The following is a 17,327-nucleotide window of genomic DNA, read 5'->3' as shown; positions in this document are numbered from 1 at the left end:
GTTACAGAGCTGTCCCCTGTAGCCCCTCACCCCGAGGACTCGTACCCTCTCTGGACTGTGTCTTGTTGTCTGTCTCTGAGTCAGTAACTACATGTGTCTTTCTGGACCACTGGCTTATTAAGGCATCATCCTAGGGGAAATGGGGACCCACGTGTCCTCCCCTTTATTACTTCCTCAGTATTTCCTGCTGAGTTCCCTAAGCCGCCAGTGCCCTTCATATGCCTCTATTTCCTGTGTTCCTTATCCCTTCTGTCCCTCCCTGCCTCCCACCCATTATCTGCACTGTCCTCTCCAGTCTGCCTGGGCCGCAGCCCAGTGCCCTGCCTGGCCAGCCTCCCTGGCTCCCCCTCTGCAGTGTTGAGCCGGCTCCACCCCCAACCCCCTCTGTTCAGGCCCTGATCCGCTGGAGCTCAGAGGTTGAGTGCCCCAGCTCAGGCCCCAGGGGCCGAGGACGGACCTGAACACATTAGCACCCACAGAGGCCCCTCTCCAGCCTGAGCAGAGGAACCCCCAGTGCAGGGAATGGGGGTGGGCAGCCCCCCCAGGTAAGTGCAGACATGAGCCAACCTACCTCATCTCCCCTCTTCCCCCGACACCTTCCCTGATGTTTCATCCAGAACTTCCTGCTCTAGCACCCCATTTCTTGGCATCTAGCTCCAGTTGATACCGACTTCATAAATTTTTCTTTCTATCCCATTCTCCCTTTGAAAGGCAGCCCCTCACGCTCCCTATCTGTCTATATTTCATAGGACATGAACTTCATTTCTCTTCTAATTCTTACTCAGCCTTTGTCTGCTGACGGTTCTAGGTCTTGCCTGCCCCATCACCCCTGCCTGGTCTTTGTCTCTCTTGTCTCTTTCTCTCTGTGTGTCTCTACCCCCTCTCTAGGTCTCTGTTTCTCTGGTTGGTCTCTGTCTATCTGTCTTTTTCTCTGAGTTTCTGTCTCCCAATTCACCGCCACTGTGACTTGGTTTCTCTGTGTGTGTCTGTCCCTCTCTCTAGGTCTCTGTCTGTCTATCTGTCTTTTTCTCTGGGTTTTTGTCTCTAGCTCATTGCCACTGTGACTTTGTTTCCATCTCTGGGTCTTTGTCCTCTCACTAGGTCTCTGTTTCTCTGAGTCAGTCTCTGCACCCCACAACCCCCTAGGGTCTGTCTCCTGAATCATGCCACTGTGACCTCTTGTTTCTCTGTCTGAGTCTCTGCCTCCCTCTATGTCTCTGTTCCTCTGCATCAGTCTTTGTCACTCTGTCTGGGTCTTTGTCCGTGTGTGCCCCCCAGCTCACAACACTGACTTTGCATCTTCTTTAGGCCTAGTTGCCCTAGTGTGGCTGGGTTATCTGGCTGTCTTGGAGGCCAGGAACAGACAGGGGTCCCCCTAAGGGGCCTCCTTTGGGGGCTCTCTCAGCACCCTCTGTAGCCACTACTTGGCAGAGGTAGGGGTGCCACTTTGTGAATGGGAGGGGTGGGGTGTTGGGCTCCAGATTATACAGTGACTTTGACATGGAGTTGAAGTACCTTAAGCCCTGTGTCTCCTTTATATGGAAACATTAAGCTGCTCTTGTAGGTCAGGTGGAAGATGGGGGTGTGGATCAGGATCCTCCACCCTATCTTTTTCAGGAGCCACCTAGTGCTGGGCCATGTGGGATGCAGGTGGCTCTCTGAAGGTATAAGTCCCACCCAATCTAAGGTGGATACAGGGCTACCTCAGGCAGTAGCAGAGTTGGGGTTAGAGGTTTGGGACCCAAGCCAGCTTTCCACCCTAGTACGGGAGCTCCAGAGTGAGATGGGGTAAAGCCCTTGGCCCCTGGGCACCCTGAGCAATCAATGCAAGGTGACCCTTAGAGGCTGGTAGGTACTGTGGGCACTGCAGGTCTTCCATAGACACATAGTCCTGTCCCACTGCCAGCACTATGGTCATCACTGGGGCTTGGCATCCAAGGACTCATTGGTGTCTGAACTTGCTGCCTCTCTCTAGTTAAGGGACTTGAAGTTGGGTGATTTCCATCTTCCCTCTCTCCCTAGCTAGCCCTTGGAAACCATTACAAAGTAGGAATCCTGCTTCAAAGGCTGCTCGTGAAAGTTAATTTACACATTCCAACTGTACACCTGCTCTTGGGAGACCAGCTTGCTTACCGTCCCAAGAATGACCTTCAACATTCCAGGCTGCTGTGCTGACTCTGTCCAGCTTTGTCCTCTTAGCCACAGGTTAGCACCTGTCAGGGGACCTAGTGATCCCTGGCTGGACTTTCTGGATACTATGGAGTCCAAGAAAGGAGGTGCAAGGCACTCTTGGGCCATAAGTGTCAAACTTCACACAGCCTTCTTACATGGAACGCTCAGATCCTTCCACCAAAGCCCATGAGGGCTCTTAGAGTCTAGTCTAGAGTACAGAGCTCTACCACTGGTAACACTTGCACCCGATCAGCCCTGAAGTGGCTGGAGGTGAGCTTGAAGGTTCAGGTCTGTCCTCCACTCAGGTTCAGGAAGGTCCATAAACACCCCCTATACCTACCCATTGCCAGAACTGCGTGTCCAGGTTAGGAGTTGGCCTAGAAATGGCCAAGAACTCCAGAGCCCCTCCTACCTTTCAAGTCAGGGATTTTGGTCTCCACCCTTCAAATGAGCAAATCAGAACTCCAGAAAGGAAACCTGGGTTAGTCAATCAGATCAGGCCCTCAGGGATTTTTGTTTTGTTTTTTTCCTTTTCTAGGTAGGGTCTTGATGTGTAGACTAGCCTAGCACTCAGAGCTCCACCTTCCTCCACAATGACCAACAGGTCTCTATGACCAGAGGTGCTTCCCTACTGGGATGATGTCCCTGTCTACGTTAAGGAAACTGAGGAATGGGAGGCGTGGCCTCAGATCAGTTGGTCAAGGCTGAACTTATTAGTAGCTTCATCTGAAAGTAATTCATCCGTCAGCATATCTGATGTTTTTGTTGGAATGCTGGGGCCTAAAACACAGGGGCCTGAGGCATGGAGCAGGCACTGCTACTGAGCCACGCAGCCTGACCTGTCCGATGCTCTGTATTCACAGCTGTGCCGCTGCCACTGCAGTAACGCTAGGAGTTTTATCAGCTTAGGAAGAAACCCTGCATACTTTGTCCAACCTACCTTTCCTCAGATGGAGGTAACTGCCACATACTGTCCTATGTGCTTAGTCTTCTCCACAGCTGAGTGTAGTGCTTTAGGCCTGTGATCCTTTCCCTCAGGATGTGGAGGCCAGAGGATCCAATCCAGGCCAGTCTGCAGTTAGGTTTGTCTCAAAACACCTCTAGATTCCAATACAGAACAATGCAATGCTATATATCGGGGGGGGGGGGTGTTTTTGAGACAGGATTTCTCTATAGCCCTGACCTGGAATTTGTTCGGTTACCAGTATTTACAGTATTGTTCAGGGAATACAGATGTGTAAAAAGGTCTGCACGTTCACTACAGAGGACATTGATTTTGGCCCGAGTTTGACGAATTCAGTGGGTATAAATGATATAGAAAATACAGGGAACTGAACAATGCCTGGAATTGGCTGCTCCCGCTTAAAATGTTTTGAGGTGAATGGCCGGTGCTCCCACATTCTCCGGAGGCTGAGGTGCAAAGATCCCTGGAGCTAAGGTAGCCTCAACAAAGAAATTATTCATATTTGATGTTTGTCCCTCATTTCTTTGTCTCTGCTGGATAGAACCCTTATTACTTGTATGAATCATGCATGGTCTTTTGTAGCTCTAGCTGACCTCAAATTCTCCATGCTTCTATATCAGCCTCATGAGTCCTGGAATTACAGTATGTGCACCACACACCAGGGCCCGTGGCTATAGTTATATATGTGCACCACACACCAGGGCCTGTGGCTATAGTTATATATGCGCATCACACACCAGGGCCCGTGTTTTTTTATCTTCTGATACTTGGTGTTGGTAATCACCTACAAGGACTCAGGAGCTAAACTGCTAGCATTCAAACCCTAGCTTGAGGAGCTGTGTCTTACGCAGTTTATATCTGTAAAATTATATTGTTTATCTCAAAACTCTGTTCTAGAGGCATGGCTCAGTGGTAGAGCACTGCCTAGCATTCAGGAGTCCCTTTGTGTTCCACACCAGTACCATCTCAAAAACAAACAAAAACCCCACGAATGTGTAAATTTATAAACAGTGCTTGCAGCAGTGTAAGCCACAATTTGGCATACTTCATAACATTACTTGGACTAGAAACCCTCTGTTACAGTTGTACCCATACCAGGTTTTCGATGGCAGGCAGGATAGTCTCAAATGCCCCATGAGTTGCCCTACCCTTTTTGTTAGCTGATGCAGAACACAGTGTTGTGGCCGGTGGGTCCTCCAGTTCCTGGTACCGCTGACATTCCTGCCCATCTTTTGTTCCTGCAGGTTTGGGGCGCCTACCCCCCGCTAGGACAAATCTAGAGGTGGGTCTCCCCACCCAATGGGCCTGGCCAGAGCCTTGCGCCGCCTGAGCGGCGCGCTGGAGCCGGGAGACAGTCGAGCTGGCGATGAGGAGGAGGCTGGGGCCGGCCTGTGCCGCAATGGGTGGGCGCCTGGGCCAGTAGTTGGGAGCCGGCGCCGTGGGCGCTTCGTCAAAAAAGATGGGCACTGCAATGTGCGCTTCGTGAATCTGGGTGGCCAGGGCGCACGCTACCTAAGTGACCTGTTCACCACATGTGTGGACGTGCGCTGGCGCTGGATGTGCCTGCTCTTCTCCTGTTCCTTCCTCGCCTCCTGGTTGCTCTTCGGCCTGACCTTCTGGCTCATCGCCTCGCTGCACGGTGACCTAGCTGCCCCACCACCCCCGGCGCCCTGTTTCTCGCAAGTGGCCAGCTTCCTGGCTGCCTTCCTCTTTGCACTGGAGACACAGACGTCTATAGGCTATGGTGTGCGCAGCGTCACCGAGGAGTGTCCAGCTGCTGTGGCCGCTGTGGTGCTGCAGTGCATCGCAGGCTGTGTGCTCGACGCCTTCGTCGTGGGTGCAGTTATGGCCAAGATGGCCAAGCCCAAGAAACGCAACGAGACACTGGTCTTCAGTGAGAACGCAGTGGTGGCTCTGCGAGACCGCCGTCTCTGCCTCATGTGGCGGGTGGGCAACCTGCGCCGCAGCCACCTGGTGGAGGCTCACGTGCGGGCCCAGCTGCTGCAGGTGAGGGGATGCGTGGGGGGCTGAAAGTGTGTGTGTGTGTGTGTGTGTGTGTGTGTGTGTGTGTGTGTGTGTGTGTGTTTAGAAGAGGACCAGTCGTAAAGTGTAGGAAGAGCCCCCTGATCTGGAGGCTGCCTGATAGTTTACTGAGTGGCCTAGACATGGACAACCACACCTGCCCTCCGGTGATCCTTCTGCAGCTCCCAGCAGCATTAAGGCAGAGAAGTGCCTGTGTAGCAGCCTGAGATGTGTTGGGTGGGTGTTGGAGACTGTGAGGCCTTGCCACTACCCAAGGCGCAAGTCCCAGGAGAAAGGAAGACAGCAGCTCAGGACTTGGGTCCCAGGCTCTCCTACCAACCTTCTGCCCAATGAGTAGACACCTTGGCTAGAAACAGTCCCAGCACAAGGCCATTCTCCCCAGCCACTGGGACAGCAATCACCTCCAAGCCCTGCTGTAGAAGCCTTGATGCTCCTGACTTGGGGCCACATTGCTCAAGCATCAGGGTTCCCAGCAAACCACTGAGTTGCAGTCAGCACTGGCCTAGTAGAGGTTGCATTTAAGGTCAGGTGAGAGAGTGGCTAACTGTGGGAAATATGGCTTCCAGAAGCCCCTGAGGCACAGAGGAAAGAGCCCCAACCATATTTGAGCTCCTAACCCTTTGAAACTCCCAAGATGACCCAGAAGGACACTTCTTCCAGAGATCTGTGGGACAGTGACACAGCCTGAAAGACAGTCATAGGGTAGTAAGTAGGAAGGGAAACTCAGTACTGACATGCACTTCTCTGTGCTCATCACTATTCTCAGTGGAATGGAGAGGCAGAGGCACCTGAGACAGCCATGGAATAGTTCCTGTTGGAGCCACATGGACCTCCTATACCTCCTGTCTCTGAGTCCCTGGCTCTCTAAGTCTCTATCCCTCTCTCTCCAGGTCTCTTCTGTCTTCCCTTGCTCCTGGGTTTTAGTCCCCCTGGTGTGTGTGTGGGGTCTGTGTCCCCCTCTCTCTTTGGGGCTTGTGTTCCCCTTTCCCTGGGTTTGGTGGGTCTGTGTGCCTTTCTCTTGGACTCTGTCTCTGCCTCTGTCTGTCTCTGTGTCTCTGCCTCTGTCCCTGTTTCTGGACCCACCTCACTGTGTTGCTCTTGGTTCTTTCTTTGTATCTTTGCTCCTCTCTCTCTCTCTGTAGTCTTTATTCACTTCTCTGACTCTGTCCTCTTGCTCCTGCACAGCCCCGTGTGACCCCAGAGGGTGAGTACATCCCACTGGACCACCAGGATGTAGATGTTGGTTTTGATGGAGGCACTGATCGCATCTTCCTCGTATCCCCCATTACCATTGTGCATGAGATTGACTCTGCCAGTCCACTGTATGAGCTGGGCCGGGCTGAGCTGGCCCGCGCTGACTTTGAGCTGGTGGTCATTCTTGAAGGTATGGTCGAGGCCACAGCAATGACTACACAGTGCCGCTCATCTTACCTCCCAGGCGAGCTGCTCTGGGGACATCGCTTTGAGCCGGTCCTCTTCCAGCGTGGCTCCCAATATGAGGTTGACTATCGCCACTTCCATCGAACCTATGAGGTCCCGGGGACACCAGTCTGCAGTGCCAAGGAGCTGGATGAGCGGGCAGAGCAGGCTTCTCACAGCAGCCCTAAGTCAAGTTTCCCCGGCTCCCTCACTGCGTTTTGTTATGAGAATGAACTTGCTCTGAGCTGCTGCCAGGAGGAAGATGAGGAGGAGGACACTAAGGAGGGGACTTCAGCAGAGACCCCAGACAGGGCTGCCAGCCCCCAGGATCTTACACCAACCCTGGCACTGACTCTGCCTCCATGACACCCCTTCCCAAAGATAACTGGGATGGAGAGCTTCCAGCCTCTGGGAGTGGGGCAGGGGTTTCTCAAAACCAGTGGCCTGCAGAGATAACCATTAACCACGAGGATGTCTGCCACAGATATACCACACCTTCATTTCTCTGCTCCATTCTCACTCCCGAGACCCCTTTATGAGCTGGATCAGAGCCAAGGGATCAGATTTCTGACCATGCAAGAGACAAGGCGTGGAGGCTGGATTTTGATTGGACATCAGTGAGAGATACACAGCCTCAGAGAGAAAGATGTCATTTTACACAGATCAAGAAACGGAGATTCAAGCAATGATAGAATACTCCCAGGATTCAGGATCATCATAATTGACCAAAGATAGAACAGTGACTGGACTGTGTGTGGAGAAAGGCCCGGTGGCTCCAGAAAGCCCAGGGCTGAATTCTCTTGAGTCTAGATTGTCACTGGGGATTCTAGAACAGGTTGGCTAGAGGAGAGTGGAGCTGCTCCAGAAACTACAGAGCTAAGTTTATAGAATATACAAAACATTGATAGGTTTCTGAGTTTGGAAGGACTAAGATGACATACTAAGGTTCCAGATGCTGGAGGACGCTGGAGCATTGGCTGTTTAGGGTCTGGCTGAGGGGCTAGGTCTGGCTTCTCCATGATCCACAGGGTGAATTTTGTTTTTGTTTGAAGTGCCATTCTTAGAACATCCAAAGGAATCAGGATTCTACGGTTCAGGGTTGATCAGAGCCCAGACAGGAGTCTAGATATCTGTGATTTCCTGGCTCCACTTTGCCCAGCAGGGTTGAGGATCTCCATGACCTTGGGTCGCTTCCTGTGGCTCTGTAATGCCAAAAGGAATCAAACCTCCAGAGACCAGAGCTGTCTTTCCCCAAAGCTTAGAAGTCACCTTCAGATGGGCAGCCTGAGCTCTAGGAGGCAGACACTGTTCTGGGTGGAGCTTGCAAGCAAGAGCCTAGACCATCACAGGGCTAACTAATACAAAGGGGGAGGAAGAGGCTGAGGCTGGCAAGCCTAAAATATTCTGGATTACACCTAGTGATATGTGTCTATTTCTCACAGATATTATACATATGTGTATTCTATATGATATAAATACAGATCTCTATCTTTTCTGTTTGTTCCTGTAGTAAGATGTGAACGATCCAAGCTAATTGGAGTCCTCTGCAGAGATTCTGGAAGTATCTTCATTTAAATCCCAGCAGCTCCAAGTAACTTCAGGACTTTAGGCAAATCTTTCCTTGTGTTGCTTCCGTTTTTCCTGTAAGAGTAACCACCAGAGATTGAAGTTCTTTGAGGATCCTCCTAGCAGGATGGTCCTTCACATTACAGTGCTGGTCCTGAGATTTCCTCTCTCTACCCTCATGCTAAAACAGCCTTCCAGGGGTAGTAGGGGGGACACTGACTTGATGGCTGGATCCATGTTGCATTGTAGATTCAGAACTAGCAAAAAGCATGGGCTATCACTAGGGGCCAGTGTCACCAGCTTCCTGCTCCAGCTTAGGGGCTGGAGATGGAAGAGGGAGCTGTTGTCTCTAGGGTATATCCACTGTAACAAGTGGAGGTGTTCATAGGGGAACCCTGTCACTGCATTAAAGGCCCAGGAGCTCTGGCAGTGTGCCTGTATTTCTGAAACTGTGGGTCCTTGTTCTTGGCCTTCACCCATGGTGCAGCCAACTAACTGCTCAGCAGGCTGATGGCCAGCCTCAGGGGAGCTGCCAGAAAGAGGAGATGTCCTCACTCATGTTCCCCATCGAAAGCCAGCACCATCACTGGCATTGGCTTGCCTGAGTGCTGAATCCACCCATGCCCTCTTCTGGTTCTCATCTTGCTTTATCCTTCAGAATCCCCAGGTAATAACCGGACAGGATTAATTAGCTGGCAGCTTCCTCCACCTCTAAGTTTAGGGCAGGGACTAGGAACAAAGAAGACCATGGTGGAGAAAGATGCTAAGTTGGGCTAAACAGACAGGGGCATGTGATTCTAAAGAAGAGCAGAGAACTGGCTAGGACTGGTGTACCCAGGGTCTCCACGAGGGAGGACATGGGTCAGGCCACTCATAAAGGTCAGAGAGGGGATTAGGAGGCTCCATGACTAATCCGAAGGCTTAACCAAGTCCTGGCCCAGAATCCACCCCCACCTGAGCAGCCCAGGGACAAAATGAGGACAAGACCTGGAAGACACTTCAGCCCCATCATGGGCCTGGGATTTACAAGTATGCAGAACTCCTCATCATACAGGCCCCTCACTGCTTTCCCTGCAAAGAGAATTCTGTGAGGAGGGATGAGTTTAAGAAGGGCAGGAGTGTGGGGACTGAAAGGGTTTGGTGGAAACAGGATTTAAGTACTGGGTCTTGGAGAGCTGACAGTGCAAGGCAGAAGATTCTGAGGGAAAAGGGGTGTTTTGGGAGAATGCCTGGGGAAGGTAGGATTTTAGGAAGAGGAAGCTAAGAGGGAGAGTTTAGGAGAGGAAGAGCCTGAAAAACAGAGAAAGCGCTGAGAAGGTAGTGTGCATTCACGGTACCTAATACCATCCTTTGATTCTTAGGAGATTTGAGGTGTGTAGGAAAGTCTCATGTGGAGGTACGAAAAGGGTTCAAAGACAGCGACCTGCTGAGAAGTACCTTGAGAAAGGAGGCAAAAAGATGGGCTTGTGTGGCTCCCAGTTGCTTGGCAACCACTGCGGTCAAAAGCAAGCGTAGAGGGCGCAAGAGGTGTGGCTCGAGAGACAACCCGAGGTTGAGACCCCGCCCTTGACAACAAAACAGCACCGCCCCCTAACAACGAATGCCGGAGGGAAGGAAGGGTTAGGTAGCCCAAGTCTGGCTTGTGCGCAGGCGCAATCTCCCCTCTCAATGAAGCCACTTCTTTTTCGGTTTTCTTATTGGAGGATAAAGCTGCCAAGGATTTTCCTTCGTCTCGGAGGCGGGACCGAACATACTACCCACAGTCCGATTGGTCAGTCTAGCAGTCTCTCGCCAGCTGTACGTGCCTGTATCTGCTTCACGTGTGCCTATTGGTCCTGGAGATGAGCCTGTGGCGTCGGGGGGCGGAGCAGTCGGGGAGACCCGCAGCGGATTGGGTGGTGTCAAAGCGAGGGGCGGGCCCCACCGGCCGGGCGGTTGGGCCGTGAAGGGAGAGTCTTTTCGGCGCTGAGGACGGGCGCTGAGGAGGCGGCGGTGGCTCCTGGGGCGTTTGAGCGGGCTCACTCGAGCCCGCGGGCCGACGCGGACGCAGGCCCAGCCGGCGGAACCGCCCCGGACTCCCCGCGGGCCTTCCTAGCCGCCATGGAGGACGGTGTCTACGGTAGGCCGGGCAAGGCGGGCGGGCGGAGCGGCTCCCAAGCTCCGCCGCGGACAGCAGGGCAGTGGCGAGGCGCCTTTTAGCGCGCGGGATGAGCTTCCGGTGCGGCTGAGAGCCGGGGGTCCCGGGCCATTGTTTGGGCCGAGCCCGCTTCCGGCGGCGGGCGGGGTGGGGCGCGGAGCGGGGCGGGGCGTACACCCGAGGGAGCAGCGGCCTGGCTTTCTTCCTGTCGACCTGGGCCGTCCTTACCGTCCCTGACCCAGTATCCTGCTGTCCTAGCTTGTCTCTCCTGTGTACCCAAGATCCAAACCACGGTGTCCGCTATGGCGGAACCAGAACCTCAGTTCCTTTACAAGAAATGCACCCAAGATTCAGGAGACCGAACTTTCCCACCATGATGGAGGCCAGAATTGGGCCCCCTTACGAGAAATGCACCCAAGGTCCATGCTGGGATCCCTACTGTGGTGGATCCAGAAGTCAGAGTCCTGGTGTCTTTCCAAGATTTGCAACCAAGATCCAGGATCCCAGGTCCTTTACCACGATGAAGAGGCCTGTTCCCTTCCAAGATCTAGGGCCCCAAAATATCCTTTCGATGATGGAGCCATGAGCCCAAGGCCCTGTGTCCTTCCAAGTAATGCTTCCAATATCCAAGCACCCTGTTCTACTGTTTTGGAACCAAGGAGCCAGGGCATCCAAATAAAGCATCTAAAATTCAGACTCAGGAGTTCCTAACTGGTGATGGGTCCAGGATCCCAGGGAGTGGTTCCCTTCCAAGTAACGGCCCAGAAATTCATCCCCAGGCTTAAGAAATGAGATTCCAAGGCACTTAAGCCCAAACTAAGGACTCAGGGTCTTACTCCCTCTTCCCTCAGACTTCTGGTACCCATTCCTCTTCTGGACAGGAATCCAGGCCCCCAGCCCAAATCCTTTCTCAGGATGCAGGAGTCCTGGCCCCCAGAACTAATTTCTTGACCCTGCTCCCCAGAGCCCCCCGACTTGACTCCAGAGGAGCGCATGGAGCTGGAGAACATCCGCCGGCGGAAGCAGGAGCTGCTGGTGGAGATCCAGCGCCTGCGGGAAGAGCTAAGCGAAGCTATGAGCGAGGTGGAGGGCCTGGAGGCCAATGAGGGCAGGTGAGGACTATGGGAGCTCATGGGACGTGGGCTTAGCCAGGGCCCTGGATGCTCAAGCATTGCCCTTGCCTGTTCCCCACTCTGCTTTTGCAGTAAGACCTTGCAGCGGAACCGGAAGATGGCAATGGGCAGGAAGAAGTTCAACATGGACCCCAAAAAGGTTAGTGAGGACAATGTTCAGGCACAGTTTGACATCCCTGGTTCTAGAAATGCTAAGACAATAGGTTCCCTCTAGGCAACAGACTCTGGATCTCTACACATCTGTTCCATGATTGTCTGTGGACTGAGACCTCTGGGAGCCTAGCCCTGTGCTTTGCAATGCTGAGAATCCTAAGATCCTGCCATACTCTCAGGGATCCCCCTAGATATAAGTGCTTATAGTTTGGGGTGCGACATGGCAGTAAGAGCGGGTGTTCGTGACACAGGAAGAGCCAGGGAAGGGATTCCATGTCCATGGCTTGATGGACAGGTGTTCAGTATCTGCTTCATTTCTTTATTGTAATTCGTAGTGTATTCAGTTATATTTCAAACCTGTTCCTTGCCAAACACAGTTGTACATGCTGGAATTAGCCTTGGAGGCTGAGGGAATGGGTTAGGGGTGGTGCATGGGGAGCTGTGTGAAGGTGACTGCGCTCTGTTAAGGTGAGGAGGCTTGGATGCTGAGGTGCATGGGGAGCAGGAACCTCTGCCCTGGGCATACATCTGGCCCCTCCCTCCAGGGGATCCAATTCTTGGTGGAGCATGAACTTCTGCAGAACACACCTGAGGAAATTGCCCGCTTCCTGTACAAGGGCGAGGGGCTGAACAAGACAGCCATTGGGGACTACCTAGGGGAAAGGTGAGCTGCCAGGCCTGGACTGTGCTCCCACCCTCATTAGCACCTCATAGGGTAGAGCAGGTTTGTGGCCTCCACTGGGCCATGATACACTAGACTGACTGGCTCTGGGGGGAGCTTGAGAGTATTGGGAAGTGGTACCTGTAGACATCCAGTAAGTAAGGGCACCATTTATATGTTTGGGGATACTGTTGAAGTCTGAATGTTAGTGGCTTAACCATGTATGCACATCTAGTGCCTGAAAAGTATGGGATTCTCTGGAAGTCTTGAGCCATGGGCCAGAGCCACAAGTGTTAGAAACCCTCTGTAGATATGTATGTAGGAACTAGGAATTGCTTGTGAATTCTTAGATAAAGGCCAGCTCTTAAGATAAAGGCTTCTAGGGAGCACGAGAACAGTTAAGAGAAGTGACATTAGGTCCTCTGTGTGCTCAAAGATCTGACAGGCTGCAAGAGCAAAGTGTCCTATTCCAGGACCCAGCCTATGGGTGAAGCCAGGGGACAGGCTGGCTGAGCTGCTGTGGGGGCAGCATAGTGAACAAGATGTGACATTGTTATCTGTCCTATCACTAGTCCTGATGTGACTGTCTCTCCCTTCAGGGAAGAGCTAAACCTGTCTGTGCTCCATGCTTTTGTGGATCTCCATGAGTTCACCGACCTCAACTTGGTACAGGCCCTCCGGTGAGGACGGGGCAGAAATGGACCTGCCAGGGCCTTCTCAGCTGTGAGAGGGGAACCACAGCAACAGAAACAAGCCACACTCACCCCAGGAAATAACTCTCAAATAAGACAAGTCCAGGGTGGGGCCTGCTTTCCCCACTGCACTCAGCAGATCCTCCTTTTGACAACAAAAGCACCTGCAACCCCCAGTCCAGTTTAGCAAACTTAAGGGAATGGAAGAATCCATGGCCAGAACTTAGAGATCTGATCAAATTGCATGCCTACAGCTGGAGCAGAGAGATTTGGAATCTGATTGTTTAGGGTTGGGATTGAGACAGCATTTCATTGTGTAGCCGTGGTTGGCCTGGAACTCTGTAGACCAGGTTATTCTTCAATTCACAGTGAAATCACTTGCCTTTCCCTCCTGGGTTCTGAGATTAAAGGTGTGTGCATCACCACACCAGACAAGGTTTGGATAATGATTTGTCTGCGTTTAACAGAGACTAAGACGTGAGTGTTTTCCATCCCTAAAACCTGTGCCTACCCTGCCTTTTTCCAAACCAGGCAATTCCTATGGAGCTTCCGCCTCCCTGGAGAGGCTCAGAAAATTGACCGAATGATGGAGGCCTTTGCCCAGAGATACTGCTTATGCAACCCTGGGGTCTTCCAGTCTACAGGTAGGACCAGAGGATAGTGTGTGGGCCTATAGTCTGAGGAAGAAGTGCTGGAATCTGGATCACCAGACAAGAAAGAGGAATAGACAAAGGGTCCAGGAAGGTCATGGTCATCACCAACTGCCTTATTTTACCTGGTGCAGACACCTGCTACGTGTTGTCCTTTGCTGTGATCATGCTGAACACCAGCCTTCACAATCCCAATGTCAGAGACAAGCCAGGCCTGGAGCGTTTTGTGGCCATGAACCGGGGCATCAATGAGGGTGGGGACCTGCCTGAGGATCTTCTCAGGGTCAGTGCTGTTCCCCGCCCCACCCCTCTTCTAACCTTGTGCCCCAGGGGTCTCCCAGTACCTGAACTGATCTGGCTGCTCACAGCGGTGTGGACATGACTCTTGAGTGTGTCTCCTCTTCTGCTTCCAATTTTCTGGTCTGGCCCTTGGTTCTTGTGTCTCAGGCTTTGTGGGCTTGCTCACCCTTCATCTCTGAGAACTTAACAGGCTTTCCCACCATTATCCCTTCATCTTTTCCTTTCTCCCTCTTCCCATCTCTTCTGTTTTCTGTTTCCCTTTTCCCCTGGTGAGTAAGCACTTGATGATTGTCCTGACCCTCGAACAGAAGGCTCTGGGGCCTGGAGTCGCTAACCCATTTTTTTGCCCCTCAGAACCTCTATGACAGCATCCGAAACGAGCCCTTCAAAATCCCTGAGGATGATGGGAATGATCTCACCCACACCTTCTTCAACCCAGACCGAGAGGGCTGGCTCCTAAAGCTGGGTACGTCCCTTCCTGAGCCTGCTGGCAACTTTGCAGGGACACTAGTGGCCTGAGTCAGGACCTAGTGTCCTCAGTTTTTGCACCTTTGAGAACCTCAAGTTTCCACAACTAAAAAGTGGGGCTGAAACCAAGAGCAGACTTGTCTATGTGCTAGGCCTGTATAAAGTGTTCCTGGCCTCTCCTACTCATATGCCTAGAGCTCTCTTGTCAGAGCCTGATGAGCCAGGCTCTTACCTCCCTCAGTAAAAATCTCCAAGGCCCAAGACAGGATCAGATGCTCGGCAGACTGTGTGCTCTAGACTTGGCCTCATTGTCAGCCAGCTGAATGTCAGCCCAAGGTGAGCCAACACAGGGATAACTTCGGGCTTTAGGCTGAGGAGGGAACAGGACAGAGGTAGGCAGATGGTTTTAGATGACTCTTGAGTTCCCGGTTGGAAGGGGAAGTTGCAGGCAGTCCTTGTTGAAAATTGTAATATGGCACCACATTTTAAACCAGCTGCTCAGTTACCCAGGGCCAGAGAGGGTAGCCAGGGGAGTTGTCAGTTGCAGGTTCTGTGTGAACCCTGAGCTTATGCAGCAGGATCTGGGTACAGGCCAGCCTTAGTAATACAGCTCCTCATATACTTGCAGTACAGATAGGTGTCTCTGACTGAGCTGGAGGGATGGTAGTGAGGCTGCCTGAACACTGCTCAGAGACACAGCATGTGAGCTGTAGCGGGCTCCTGCAGAGTGAGGGTAGAATTGGGCCTCACTTTCCTTGGGTGGTCAGCAGTGACTTTGGCATCCCTCCATGCCTTGCCTTGTTGGTATGTTCTCTTGGAACAAAGCATTGTGTCTTCACAGTCAGTGGACTATCCTGGTGACTACACATGGCCCTTGCTAGGCAGCACCTAGCCCTGACCCCTTTGTAGGGTGCAGGGAGGCTAGTAGGATCACAAAAATTCAGGTTCCCCAGCAGACTGGTTTAGAGGGAGGAGCAAGAAGGCAACTTCCCCCAAGATGGGGCTCTGAGCTGCTCTGCCAACAGTATTTTCCATTTCTCATTTGAAGAAACTAAGGCTCAAAGGTGCCTTGCCAGTGAGATGCAGGGGTCTGTCATGGGCTTGATTCTGACCATCATGGCTGATGAAAACATCTCTACTCCCACTAGTTCATCCAGAGGCCACAGTAGGCCATCTTGTTACAGACAAGATATGGGTGGGTGGGTCACCAGAGAGGGCCAGGGACTTCCTGAGGTCACATAGCCCCCTTAGATCAGGGTAGAGGGTGTCAGGGCCATCCTGGCCAGGCTGAGCACCTACTGGGGAAGGTTGAAGCCCCAGCTGAGCTCTGTGGGCAGGGGGAGGTCCTGGCTCCACCCCATGTAGATGTAACTGGTTTTCTTCCTCTCTCCCCCTCCCCTCTGCCTGTTCTCTTGCTGTGGCTCTGGCTCCCTGTGCATCCCTTCCCTGACCCCCTATTTCTGTCGCTGCGATTCTTGGGGGCACCCCATCCCTCCGCCTTCCCTTCCACACCTGGTCCTGCCTGCTTTCTCGCTGTCTGCCCCAGGAGGTAGGTACCTGGTTTTCTTGCCCCGCCCTCACCCCATCAGATAGGGAGGGGCTGCCTTGGCCCAGGGGGAGGGGCTTGGGCCTGTGCCAATAGAATAGCCAAAACCTTTGGCCCAAGCAGGGGGTCCCAACTCCTGGGGCCCCAGCAGCTTGTCCTTGCCTGCCTATCTTCCCTCACTGCCTCTGTCCTAGACCTAAGAACCCTACCTTTCCTGCTCTGCCCCCCCTCCCCAGCGGTTCCCCGCTGAGCCCGGCCCCTCCCACCCCTTCCCTTGCAGGGGGCCGGGTGAAGACTTGGAAGCGGCGCTGGTTCATCCTTACAGACAACTGCCTCTACTACTTTGAGTACACTACGGTGAGGGTGGAGCTTGTAGACGTGGGCCAGGATGAGGGGTAGGGTACCTGGCTCTCACTAAGGGGGCCCATGTAACCTGGACTCCTGACTACCTCTTAGGACAAGGAGCCCCGAGGGATCATCCCCCTAGAGAACCTGAGCATTCGTGAGGTGGATGATCCTCGGAAGCCGGTGAGACTCAGGAGGTGCCTGCCTTAACTCTGTACCTCCATGTACTGACCCATGGCTGCTCTGACCTGTCCCTCCCCTGTATTGTAGAACTGCTTTGAGCTTTACATTCCCAACAATAAGGGGCAGCTCATCAAAGCCTGCAAAACCGAGGCTGATGGTCGGGTAGTCGAGGGGAACCACATGGTGTACCGGATCTCAGCACCTACACAGGAGGAGAAGGATGAGTGGATCAAGTCCATCCAGTAAGCCTCATTGGGCTGGGGTTTGAGCCAGGAGGGCTGGGCCTGGGTTCAGGCCCTTGGTCCTCATCACACCTCATTTTGCAGGGCTGCTGTAAGCGTGGACCCCTTCTATGAGATGTTGGCAGCAAGAAAGAAGCGGATTTCTGTGAAAAAGAAGCAAGAACAACCCTGACCCCTGTCCCCAACTCCATTATTTATTTTGGAGCTGCCCCGCCTGGGTGGCAGGACCCCTGGGCCCTGGGGCTGTGGATCCTGGTTCCCCATTTGGAAAATCACCACCTCTAGCTCCTGAGTCCTTATTTGTAATTAACATGTTGGTAATCTTATTAATTATTTAACCCCTTGCGCCTGCAGATGCCCTCATTTCTTGGGTTTGGGGGAGCTGAGAACCCATCCTCTTGACATTAGCCAGGACTCTGATTACAGGGTAGAAGGCAGGCACATCCCAGACAAGTCACTCAAGTCCTGTGGGTGCTGAGTGGAGGGAGAGTTTAATGTCTCAGTATGGTGTTTAGACACAGCGTACTCTCTGCATGTGCTCTGCCGCAACCATGTCCATGTTGGACCTGTGGTCACTGGGGGACTTGACACAAGAGACTTAAGACTAGAACAGCAGAGGACTGGTTCAGGAGGGAGCGAGTCCTGAGAAGGCC

General features: G+C 52.9%; 2 protein-coding genes and 1 long non-coding RNA gene across 7 annotated transcripts; 2 read left to right on the top strand and 1 right to left on the bottom strand.

Annotated features, from left to right (window-relative positions):
• The first annotated feature begins 144 nt into the window (after nucleotides 1-144).
• Kcnj14 (potassium inwardly rectifying channel subfamily J member 14) lies at nucleotides 145-8,091 on the top strand. 4 transcript variants are annotated; one of them, XM_034499767.2, is made up of 3 exons: nucleotides 145-545; nucleotides 4,381-5,143; nucleotides 6,365-8,091. In XM_034499767.2, exons 2-3 carry the CDS (start codon nucleotides 4,436-4,438, stop codon nucleotides 6,962-6,964), a joined length of 1,308 nt encoding a protein of 435 aa, XP_034355658.1. In that variant the 5' UTR covers nucleotides 145-545; nucleotides 4,381-4,435; the 3' UTR covers nucleotides 6,965-8,091. The 4 variants fall into 4 exon arrangements, with proteins under 4 accessions (XP_034355658.1, XP_076790465.1, XP_076790458.1 ...); XM_076934350.1 differs by lacking the exon at nucleotides 145-545 and adding an exon at nucleotides 1,499-2,205; XM_076934343.1 differs by lacking the exon at nucleotides 145-545 and adding an exon at nucleotides 2,407-3,128.
• On the bottom strand, nucleotides 7,233-9,989 carry LOC143442373 (uncharacterized). The gene is made up of 2 exons (XR_013110498.1): nucleotides 9,502-9,989; nucleotides 7,233-9,235 (listed from the first exon to the last, which is right to left on the bottom strand). It is a non-coding gene; the product is annotated as an uncharacterized LOC143442373 (long non-coding RNA).
• An 11-nt stretch (nucleotides 9,990-10,000) lies between these two features.
• Cyth2 (cytohesin 2) lies at nucleotides 10,001-17,027 on the top strand. Of its 2 annotated transcripts, none has more exons than XM_034499729.2 (12): nucleotides 10,001-10,283; nucleotides 11,266-11,413; nucleotides 11,507-11,573; nucleotides 12,133-12,251; nucleotides 12,848-12,928; nucleotides 13,472-13,584; nucleotides 13,725-13,873; nucleotides 14,245-14,356; nucleotides 16,185-16,261; nucleotides 16,361-16,432; nucleotides 16,520-16,674; nucleotides 16,759-17,027. In XM_034499729.2, exons 1-12 carry the CDS (start codon nucleotides 10,265-10,267, stop codon nucleotides 16,844-16,846), a joined length of 1,200 nt encoding a protein of 399 aa, XP_034355620.1. In that variant the 5' UTR covers nucleotides 10,001-10,264; the 3' UTR covers nucleotides 16,847-17,027. The 2 variants fall into 2 exon arrangements, with proteins under 2 accessions (XP_034355620.1, XP_034355629.1); XM_034499738.2 differs by lacking the exon at nucleotides 10,001-10,283 and adding an exon at nucleotides 10,473-10,808 and having other exon boundaries at nucleotides 14,245-14,357; nucleotides 16,183-16,261.
• The last annotated feature ends 300 nt before the right edge of the window (nucleotides 17,028-17,327 follow it).

The sequence above is a fragment of the Arvicanthis niloticus genome, chromosome 1 (genome assembly GCF_011762505.2).
Source record: "Arvicanthis niloticus isolate mArvNil1 chromosome 1, mArvNil1.pat.X, whole genome shotgun sequence".
NCBI lineage: Eukaryota > Metazoa > Chordata > Mammalia > Rodentia > Muridae > Arvicanthis > Arvicanthis niloticus.
The sequence above is the reverse complement of the archived record's forward strand: the minus strand, read 5'-3'. Positions and strand labels throughout refer to the sequence as shown.

Excerpts from the sequence above, each read along its gene's own strand:
- Kcnj14 (XM_034499767.2), top strand. The coding sequence starts at position 4,436 with ATGGGCCTGGCCAGAGCCTTGCGCCGCCTGAGCGGCGCGCTGGAGCCG. Across the intron at positions 5,144-6,364 it reads TGCGGGCCCAGCTGCTGCAG|CCCCGTGTGACCCCAGAGGG; the intron begins GTGAGGGGATGC and ends GCTCCTGCACAG.
- Cyth2 (XM_034499729.2), top strand. Across the intron at positions 12,252-12,847 it reads GGGGACTACCTAGGGGAAAG|GGAAGAGCTAAACCTGTCTG; the intron begins GTGAGCTGCCAG and ends CTCTCCCTTCAG. Across the intron at positions 16,675-16,758 it reads GAGTGGATCAAGTCCATCCA|GGCTGCTGTAAGCGTGGACC; the intron begins GTAAGCCTCATT and ends CTCATTTTGCAG.